Genomic DNA, 11,537 nt, shown 5'->3' on the forward strand with positions numbered 1-11,537 from the left:
GCGACGGAAAAGTGGAGCGAACAAGAAAGAGACTCGCTCGAACGAACGTACACACGTCTCTCGCTGGTGACCTCGATACACACGTATTCCTCTTGGTGTCTGGCGGTTCCCGTCGATCGTGCGCGCAGCCTCAGACGCGAGAATTTCGCCAGTGAAAATCATGCATTTCTACCACGGCTACTCGGCTGGTTGACGTTCTCGAACAACGCAGCGTGTGCCAGTGACAGAGAGAGAGAGAGACAGAGACCGGCTTGCTGGCTCTGTGCGTCCTCTCTTTCTCTCTCCCTCCCTCCCTCCCTCTTATCCCTACCGTCCTCCTCCCGCCCGCGCCTGCCTGCGTTCCCTTTTGCGCGATCGTGACCCCGTTTCTGCGATGACCGACACTCCGCGGCTGCTTGGCCGCCATTAGAGGAGCCGAGAGCAGGGAAGAGAGAAAGAGAAACGAGAGCAACCGAGGCGAAACGAAGACGATCGTGGTCTCCCGTCGCGAGTGAGCTCCCCGTCTACTATATACATTCACATAGCCACGCGTAGTAGATACATAGCTACATAGTACGCGGCAGCGTCTATCTCTGTGTTTCTGTGTATGAGAAGCAGTGCGCTGTTGCGAAGAGGAAGAGGGGTACGAGGAAAAGCAACGCGGCCAAGCGAGACGGACGATGCGTGAGAGCTCGGGGACCATGGACTCTTGACAGTGAATCGATCCTCGCGCGCTGCCCTGACCTCGTATTCCTTGCCGCAATTTCGGTCGACGAACGAATTATCGAGGTCAACGACTAGCGTAGTAGCCTCGTACCTCGTGTAAACACAGTGCTGTGGTGTGCACGCCGCCGCGAAAAATCTGTCCGATACGACGTACAATAAATACCACGCATATACATATATACATACAAATATACATAGTGCTTCCAGTGCAACGCGACACGGTGGCCGAGATTTTTTTCCCGCCGGAAGTGACGAGGAAAATTGAGACAGTGGAGCCGAAGGAACAGCAAGACACGGTCCAGAAGGTGGAGCAGCCTGGCGAGATGCTGCAGACGGTGCCCCGTCTGCCTGTCGCCGGTGTACGGCGACGATGGGGCAATAGGCACGTCGGAAGTCTGCAGGAGTCAAGCCCGGAAGTGTCGAGCAGCAGCGTGATGTCGCCACCGCCGAATTTCCAACCCTCCACGCCGGAGAGCGCGCTTGTGAAACAGGAGGAGCTTCAGTTGTGGGATCTGGACCTGCATCAAGCGAACGGAGATCATTATCGGGCCACCATCACCACCACTACTACTACTGCCACAGTGCTGCCAACGGTCACCGATCCTGCTTCTCCGTTCACCACCCCCATCGAAGGTTTGTGTGTGACTTTTTCCCTCTCTATCTTCTTGCCACCGTGTGGCATTTATCACGTTGCGTAAGCGGACCGCCGTGCTTCACTTGCACCACACACGGTTTGCCGCGCGCCCGGGACTGTCGCAGATGGCGCCGTCATCGTTTCTCTTACGGGGAGACAGGAATTACTTTCTTCTTGATTGTTTACATATTTGATTAGACAATTTTTTGGAAGAAAATTTATTTTAGGTACTTGAAGTATTTTTTAGACAGTTTTTTAAGGGACATTTGTTGGTTTTTTGTGATCTTATCAACAAACGTTATTCATACGTTTGATGTTGTTTGTTATTAAAAAAGCAGTTTTAAAGAGCAGGTAGAGTATTTACTTCGTTTAGGAAAGGTTTAATAGACCAACTAAAAGAAAATTAATTTATCCTTCTCACAGTTGACAAACTGTTAATTATTTAACCCTTTACATTCCACTGGCGTCGTTCTCTATTCAAGTTTTATTCGTGTTTAAGTAAAGCAAATTGACAAATCAAATAAAAATGAATAAATTCATGAACATTTATCAATTTTCACAAAGATATTTTTCACTATAAAAGTAACAAAATTAAAAAAAATACACTTCCATCTCTCAAACAGAAATTGAATATCTCTAGTTTATAATTAAAAATGACTAAAAATTCTAACCAATTACTTCATATTGATTCTTGCAAATAACAGCACAGTTAAAAATAATCTCTGAATAAATAAATTATTATGTCAGAAGTATTGTTGAATCAATCGTCCCCAGTTAACAGGTTAAGGGTTAATTGAACCTAGGAAGGTACCAAGACAAAAGACGTCGAAAAGATCGAAAGTCGAGGGGGTGGCTACCTCGGCAAGCCAATAAACGACCTTTAAAGGTGATCGACCTGCCCACGTAAACTCGACATTTGGCAGAGGAGCGTTGAAACGCCTTTTTCGAAATACCGGGTGTTCCTTTTCTCTTTATTTTATTTTTTTCTTTCGTTTTTTTTTTCTCGTCGGGAAATCAGGTCGAGGTCGATCGAACCGGACGGAGAACGTAAATCGACGACCATCATAGGACCCCGTAGCAATGTTCGTCACCGATTGCGCCATGTTGCACCATACCTGGCACCGATTGTGCAATTTGACCATTTTTCGAGTCGTTTCTCGCCTCTCTCCGCCATGATGTTTCTTTTCTCTTTCTTTCTCTCTTTCTCTTTTTTTTTTTTATTATTCGCTGGTGTCGACGAGTTTTTAATCTGTGACTCGGTCGTTTTATCGTTTTTTCCTGTTTCGTTGTTATCTCAGACTTGTTGCAACGTCAGCACTCGTGCCTCCTAGGACTCTCGAGTTGCATATTCGCTTTTCTGCACGCGTTTCTCTGATTTTACGACCATTGATCAGTCGTTTGCTTTTCTAATTTCATTGTGAGAATTTTTTCACGTGTCTTTTTTTATCACCATTGATTTTGTTTGTACATTGGCAATATAGGTGAATTTTTAATCATTCACTGTTTCGCACGATTTAACGAACGGAATAGTTTGATCATTTTTATCGGTAACAGACAACGTTTTCTCTTTGTTTTGGAAATTTTTGTCAGATCTTTAAGAAGATTTTGATGGTTTAATTTAGTGTAGGCATATTTTGTTTAGAATCAGGTGGCTAATATTTTGGTAGCTTTGTGGAGGATTACAACATAACACTTTTTTCAGACATATAACATTAGAATATACTAATGATAACAATTAAGCTACATATATTACACATGATACTAATTTAAAATAGAAAAAGTGAATAGTAAAAAATTAAAAAGGTCAGGATAATAATTCCAGCACACTCGAAACATCCAGTAATAAAACCATTTAATTAATTATTTTTTAACACTTTTTCTGAAAATTACGGTGAAATAAAATAATTATCCCTTACCAATTATCTTATTTTCCTTATTATCTCACTTTACAAATTCAGAGCAATTTTTACACTGAAAAATGATCGTGACAGCGATTAACTTTATTTTAACAATTAAACAATTCACTCGATTCTGTTTTAACACATTTTCTGAAGATTAGGGTGGAATGAAATAATTATTCTTCACCATTTTACCTTATCTTCTTTGTTACTCAATTTGACTGTATCACACTATAAACACACACGTTCCCTTTTTTCATTTTACAAAACCAGCAGTGATAATCGGGGCTAAAAAATGATCTCGATGGCGATTAACTTCGTTTTTCGTTAATTAAAGGGTATCCAGTGGTGAACAGTCGATCCTTGAACGAGGGAACGTGCCACGGTGAAGGTTCCACCGGAATGATGCACGCGTGAAATCAGGCTCGCGTGAAACGTGCAATTACGGTGTACCGAGTTATTTCTCGCGATGTTTAATTGTCGACCTCCGTAACCCCGTTATTTAATTACCGCAGATCATTGCGTTTGAGTCATGACGTGCATCGCAACGCTTGTCGTTCGAAACATCCTATTTACTGATCCGCGATTCTACCCCTTTAACGAATAACGAACGCTGTTTAGTCGATTTTGAGGAAACTTCTTAGAAGCTCATACGTAGAACGAAATTCGACCAAATTACTTTAAATTGAACGGAATAAAATTTTGTTCTATTTGGAAAATATTCCTTATAATTTTGTACGTAAAAATTGAAAGAATTGTGCAACACTCTAATTCTAAAAAAAAAGAATAAAAGTGAATTTGCATACTCCGAATCATTGATTGGGAAGAAGATCCTTGAGTTTCTCCATATATGAAGCAGCAGCCACACAACATTCTACCATTAAAAAGCAAAAAAGTTTACTTATTCGAGTTCTATAATCTTTGCTGGTTGCAACAGAAAATTCCCCAGAATTGTTCGTATAGAAAATAAAAGCTACACAGGATTCTAAAACAAAATTTACTCTCTCAAGCTCTGCAATGAATCTCCCCTGACTGCAACAGAAAATTCCCCAGAATTGTTCGTATAGAAAATAAAAGCTACACAGCATTCTCCCAGCAAAAAGCAAACGAAAATTCCCCAGAATTCTTCGTATACAAAATAAGAGTTACACAGCAACTTACCACCAAAAAGCAAAAGAAAATTTACTTTCTCAAGCTCTGCAATGAATCTCCCCTGACTGCAACAGAAAATTCCCCAGAATTGTTCGTACAGAAAATAAGAGCTACACAGCATTCTAAAACAAAATTTACTCTCTCAAGCTCTGCAATTAATCTTCCCTGATTGCAACAGAAAATTCCTAAGAATTTAAATTCTCGATACATGAATAAAAAAAAAAAGAAAAATCTATACACTCTGAAGCTGCAGAGCCTGGTAAAAGAATATTCTTCGAGACACAGTGTGAGGACACTCCGTATCGTGAAAACGGTTGGAAAAAAGTGTCGCGGTAGAAGAGGCACAGCTCTGTCTATGAAGCCGTGAATCATTCGCGGGGGAAAAAGCCGGAGGACCGTGACCCAGTTTCCGGGTCATCGGTACCGCGGCTGCAAACGAAAACACAATGGTTCACCGCGTGCATCGCGGCGACATGTACGTGACGCATCGTGTTATTTAAAGCCGACGTACGTACCTGCGACGGACAGACGTCACACGATGCAATAAACCCGCGGCGAGAGTGTGTAACGATGAAAATAACGTGGCCTACACGAGCGTTTAATGGTCGATAAGAGAGGAAGGGAGAAAAGAAAGGAGTTTCCACCCTCGTTCCTTCGAGGGAAAAAAGCGATGGAACCTCCGACGGGAAATGTTTCATTGCCGAAGGATCATCGTTTATTCACGAATGTACAGGGTGATGCTAACAACTGGGCTAAATTATAGCTGTTTCAAATTGAAGTGGTAGGTATTATTAAATACTTCGGTTTGTATAATTTAGGAATAACAACGCAAATATTTATTTATGACAAAACGATAACGGTATTGTTGATGAATTATACTTTGGTTAAATTTTGTAAAATGAAGAGAGTATTTTATTGTTGTTGTTAGTTTATTCGGTTTATTAACCAACCCCTTGAGTTGTGATCTTATTTTTATTAACACTTTGAGGACGATAGACTCGTATATGCGTTCAGAAAACACTATGAATGGAATCAATAAACTCATATTTTTAAGCAATAAACATAGTTGCGGTGGTCATAAACTCATGTACGTACATTTGAGGAAAACGTAATTTTGATGTAATTTAGTTTGGAAAGAAAAATTGAAGTAGTGACCTAATTGTGTGTTGTACAAGTAATTAGTACTTCGGCATGGCACATAGTTCGCCGTCCGCAAAGGGTTAAATGTGCATGCAAACGTAAGCTATTTATTATTTTAATTCTGTGTGAAGAAAAGATAATGTATTGGGGTAACTGCACCTAATATGGAACACCGTAATATTCCGGCAAATAAGTAAGAAAATCAATCGGCAATAGTGTAAGATATTTCGTTGAAAATTAAAGACATGGTATAGACAATTAGGTACAGTATTAGAATTTATGGTAATAAATTAAAAGATATTATTTGAATTATAAATCTTCTTTATTTTGATACGCGAGGAAGGCACGTCGCTACGCAATTAATAAAACAAACATCGACAAGACGCTGAGAGAAAAAAACACATCAGCGTCACCCATACTGCTGTTACTATTGCATAGACACACACTCGTTTCTCCTAATAAGTTACCCTGTTTTCGCCCGCGTCCGCGACGAGACTCGCGGCAAGGACCGTGGTCTATACTCTGTCCAATTTAAGAGTAACCTCGCTTCGCGCACGGGACGTGCCTAAGGCAGGGCTAGAACGTCTAAACCCCCACTTAACCGCCTACGTTTTTCTCCGTCTTACCCTCTGTCTATGCGCAGAACGGACGAAAATCGGTCCGAGAGCGAGGTTATTCTTAAATTGGACAAAGTGTAGCAAAGGTTGTTAATCTTTACGTAGTTAGTACCGCGCCGCGGTTTTAGGGGATTTACTGGCGAATGGTTAGAAAGGTCAGGATAGTTCTGTTTGAATGAATTGCACTTATATTTACAAGCAAACTTTATTATTAACTAATGAGATGAAGTGATGCCGCGATTGATTAAGAGTATGTGTATGTATGACGCGATACAGGGTGGAATCTGAATTCGCACCTCTCGTAAGGACGTGTATCCCGGAGTCTTAAGTGTTTTTGTTGACTGTTTCTGCTCGACGGATTGTTCAAGACTGACGCTCGACGGAGCTTTCCCAACGTAGGAAAACTCCAAGCGCCGCGTGTTCTTCTGATTGGTCATTTTCAATAACCAATCAGAAGGTTTTTTAATGGACACCGACCTATTCCGTGCGCCCTTGGCGCGCTCCGTGCGGATTAGGGGTGTCGTGTGGAAGGTTTCCTCGATAGAAAGTTTGGCAATGTAGGTGGAATTTCCGCCAGGCCTGGGACTCGCGGCGCGACCCCCCGGGGACCGTTGGGCCCTCGTTCAAGCCCCTTTGGAAAATCACGTTTTATGACACGGACAATTGGCTGTTGAGGTCATAGGCGACGTTCGAGGACAAATTATTTCTGAAGCAGTTAAAGGATAAAGCGAATTTCTCAAAAATAGCCTTCGCGCTTGTGTGTCGTGAAACGTGCTAGCCATCAGCATGCCGAAAGTTTTCCTTGGTGCAGATTGCTAGCCGCTAACGGTACAAGCTTCTTTAGAGTGCGGATCGACCCGTCGCACTGGTATAATTTTGACCTGATCTGGTCCGCGGAAAATACCCAATACATTATAAACAATTCGATAATTCTCTCACACGCATGTAATATTCAAAATTAAATCGTTGCTACCGATATAAACCCATTTTCGTTACACCTTCGCCAAAACATACACCACGAGTCTGATTCGTTGTTACGGTGCAAAGGGTTGACAGGAGAAATGTGAAGAAAATTGTGGAAAATATTTGTGTAATTATTTTCTCCTCGTTCTTCGACAGCGTCGTGGCTCGTACTTGAATTTTATCGAAATTACGAATCCTTGTGCACGAAATTCTTCATATCTGAAGGAATCCTCGGGTTTCTCCAAGCAAGTGAATTTCACGACTCCTCAACCTAGCCAGAATGATGTCCGAGCAGAGTCGAGTATCGCGAGGATATCGATCGTATCGTCTTCTGTCCCCTCGATTTAATCGACAATAATCGAGAGACGGAACGTTTCACCCTAGGAGGCAATCCTACCCCCTTCTCGCGCCGTTATCCTGTGAATGCAATCGAGTGCACGTGGTGACCGTTTCTCGACGCCGTAATCGAGATGCCAATAGTTGAAGGAGCGCACGTGGTGGCTGGGCTCGTTCCTCTCTAAATGGGTCATCGAATTCCAAACGGATCGGTTAATACCGATCTCTTGGCCCAATGACGTTGCTAGATACACGCTGGATACGTAAATATTCCCGTTGTGAGGACACACGTTTTCGGCAATGGGAACCGTTAGACGCGTATCCGTGTAGATTCTACACTGTAGAAGAGTTGACTGGACACGTCAGAAAAAGAAACTATACTCGAAACTCGTTTCAGAGTCCGCCTCGTAAAATCTGATCGTTGTCGAAAGGGACTTGATGAAAAGGTATAGGAAGGCGAAGGAATGTTTCTTTTTTTAGGTTTGAAAGGGTTGTTGCGTGTGGTTCTTATGGGATAGTTTAACGTTTATGATTTTCTTTTTGTTGAACGATAGCTGTGTATAGGGTAATGGGAAATTTAAATGTGATTTTGAGGATAGTAGAATTTGGAACATATCTTTGTAAATTTTTACTTTTTGCTCTTTGGAAGGTGGAGACTCGGGGATTGCAGAGGAGTGAATATTGTTTTCTGAAAAATTTGCGAAATTTTTATTTTTCCTCTCTAGCGAGATTTAATTCTGTATTAAAAATTGACGGGTATGTTTTTGAATTTTCATCCTACTGATCGTTAAAAATTAGAAATTTGACGATTCAAAAATTCTCTATCGAAAGTGAAGAATTCCACTCCCTCTGGACTTTTGAAAACTAAAAAATTCAAGATTTAAAAATGCTTCACGTGGAATTGTGTAATATCCATTTAAATGTCTAGCTTGCATGAATTTCGAGATCCGGAATATTTGCAGATTATTCCGAATTATCTCCGATTTTATTTGATTAAATTCAGGAGGAAAAATTAATTCCACCGACTAACTTGAATGAAAAAGAAAAGGAGAAAAGAAATTGGTCAGTGGTTCGAAAATAAGCCGTTCAAGAATGGAGTAATCTGTATATTATTTTCGTCGAATTTCAACCGAAGAAAATGTAAGTTTCACGTGGCAAAAGACTGGAATAAAGAAGAGGGATCCGTTTCGTAATTTGCAACCATTACACGTAATTCTTTGCGAGTAATTACGAAAGTTTCCAAGAACCGGCCGTGTCCGTGCCGCGACACGGAATGTGAAAGGACGAGATGCAGCCGCGAAATTTTTGCACGTTTCCACGCGGATTTCTGCCCGAGTCTCATTAATTTCTGATGTTTGCTCGTCTAATTCGCACGTCTGCGACGCTCGAGGGGAATGAACCGTGACAATATCGCGGCAACATCGTCGAGATCCTCGTCGAATACCACTGATCAACGAACCTAAGCTTTTCTACACATTTGCCATAAACATCCTTCAATATTCTCGCAGAGAAATAATTTTCTATCGATAATAAAGAAGAAAAGGAATTGAACATTTTTCCTGCATTCGAAATTGATTTTTTCGTTTCTTGAAATGTAGGTTCTTTATTTTTTATTTAGCGCATAAACGGTTAAAATTATTCGAAAATACGTGAAACGGGTTTGACAAACAGAGATATGGTAGAAAAAAATTATCGTACAGGTATTTGATATTTTCTTCCTGGACAAACAATGTTTAGAAGTATATTGAAAAAAATTTCCAGTTTCTACGAGACATTTTTAACAAAGTTTTTTCTCCCACCAGAAATTTTTCCAAATACATCGAAACATTTTTCAAATTGTGCCACAGTTACTTCTGTTAGAAATTTTCAAATTTTCAGGAAAATTCCATCCTTCGTGAAATTAGATACAAATTTCTGTTGGAATATGTCTGAATATTTTGAAAATGAAACAGATTTCTACCTTGGCGATTGTCGATAATTTGACAATTTATCTCTTGTTCGTTAATAATTTCTTCAAATTTGAAACATCGATTGGGATTTAATAGCGTTGGCCCACTGGCCACGAAATCTTATTTCCTTTAAACTCACTTTCTGCCAATTTGTCGGAGACGACGCGAGGAATAACGCGAAAGATGGAAATTAAATCTAAATATTTCCCTTACGTCGACCGGTAATTACACGTTGGAAGAAGCGAAACAAATTCAGCGGCAACGCGACGTTGCATTACGTACCCGTGTAATTATCCATCCTCCGGGGTGCAATTTGCGTGCAATTAACATCATTGAAGCCTCCGTTGGTACTAGTATGGTGTACCGGCTATTAAGCGGTTTTCCTTTAGAAAAAATCGCCCAGAAACGACCGTACACTGTTTGTCGTTAATTCCTTTCGCCATTATGTCGTTTCACAAAATGAATTTTTTGATAATCGAGCGTCATAGACAATTGAATGGTCAATTTTGTCATTTTTGAAAAATAAGTCATTAATGGGTGAAGCATTAATATTTTTACCTACGTTATTATTAATTTATAATAATAATCTTATTCATCCTAAATGACAAATTTTCGCTTACATAATTTTTTTAATTTAAATCTACGTGTATTATAATATAATACCTATTATTATTCTAATTATTTACGTTAAAGTTAAACTACTTGGTAACTTCAGCATCTATTTTTCAACCCTCTGATATACACTACCGTGCATAAGTATTAGGTCACCCTATAAAACGGAATAACTTTTTTAAAATTGGGCCAAATGACTTGACTTTTTTTTTGAGAAGTTAGAAAGATTAGTTTACTAGATGACGTGTACAAAAAATTTTGAAAAAATTACAGTTTGTGGGAATCGCGAAGAAAATTGTAAAGGTCACGTTTTACAACTTTTTTATCTGAGCTCGTAATGAAAATTTAAAAAATAAGTTTTGCAGATCTATGTGACACACACGCTGTTATACACACGCTGAAAATTTCATCGAAATCGGTGGATGGAGAAACAAGCGACAGGCATCGAAAGATGTAAGAATCTTCAGATTTATTAGTTATAGGCGTGAAATAGTGCGATTTTCACAATCTTTAACCGTTTGTAGCTCGTAGCAACGTTAACTGATTTCGATGAAATTTTCAGCATGTGTATAATTGACATAGATTAAATTTTCATTACAAGCCTAGATAAAAAAGTTGTAAACAATGACACTTTACAATTTTCTTCGCGATTCCCACAAACTGTAATCTTTTCAAAATTTTTTGCACACGTCATCTAGTAAACTAATCTTTCTAGCTTCTCAAAAAAAAAGTCAAGTCATTTGGCCCAATTTTAAAAAAGTTATTCCGTTTTATAGGGTGGCCTAATACTTATGCACGGTAGTGTATGTATTCAACAATGTTCGAAGAATCAGCTGTAGATCTTCAACGTTTGTTAAAATGGGATTGTTTAGTGTAAGGTTTAAAGTCACACGTTAAAGTGAAGTTCCTTTAGTTGCACGTTCAATAGGACCATCGTCTATTCCAACAATTTTAACAGACTTCCATCTATTTTTCTAAGTGCGTATGTATGTTAATTAATTTGCTTCAATCATTCGTAACATCAATACAATGTTGTTATGTTATTGATATGTCATTGGGCATTGTACCAGTTAAACCACTCGACAGACAGAAAAATTGCATAATGTTTAGTTACAGGTCTTCGATGTATGCATAAAGTTCGTTTCACTCAAAGCAACATCAAGCGGGCAATCGTCCTTTTTTCTCTGTTACTCTGCATTTGTCAAACAGATCCTTTGGAGGGAAAAGACAAATTTCCTAAACAATTACAGCAAAATGGCAATTTTAATCGAAAATTTTCTCCGACAAATCTATGAAAAATACTTTTACTTCGCGTAGAAGAAACGAACGTAATCTCAATTTCGTTAAATTCCTCTATTGTCGAGTCTCTTTCACTTGGCGAGCGTGTAAGTACAGTGTGAGGACTTGTTCGAACGTTAACCAGGACGCTTTTACGTCAGAAATGTTTCGTTATCGAGTCACCTGGTTCGTTTTTCCACGTGTGCTCCCCCAAAGCGTTTCCTGCTTTGACCAGAGGGGCGGAGGGAAGAGA

At 39.8% G+C, this 11,537-nt stretch overlaps 1 protein-coding gene across 3 annotated transcripts in view; it reads left to right on the forward strand.

Moving 5' to 3' along the window:
• The window catches only part of LOC108570104 (ecdysone receptor), a 142,650-nt gene that overhangs the window by 108,721 nt on the left and 22,392 nt on the right, over positions 1-11,537 (forward strand). Inside the window, exon 1 of one of the 3 annotated variants that reach the window (XM_017931894.1) lies at positions 65-1,338. The exons of the other annotated variants lie outside the window; for them this stretch is intronic. Within the exon in view, the coding sequence (XP_017787383.1) occupies positions 1,029-1,338 (310 nt within the window). The 5' untranslated portion in view covers positions 65-1,028. Of the gene's footprint in view, positions 1-64; positions 1,339-11,537 lie in introns of those variants that run through there. 3 annotated transcript variants of the gene reach the window in all.

Source organism: Habropoda laboriosa, unplaced genomic scaffold (assembly GCF_001263275.1).
Source record: "Habropoda laboriosa isolate 0110345459 unplaced genomic scaffold, ASM126327v1 scaffold9, whole genome shotgun sequence".
Classification (NCBI taxonomy): domain Eukaryota; kingdom Metazoa; phylum Arthropoda; class Insecta; order Hymenoptera; family Apidae; genus Habropoda; species Habropoda laboriosa.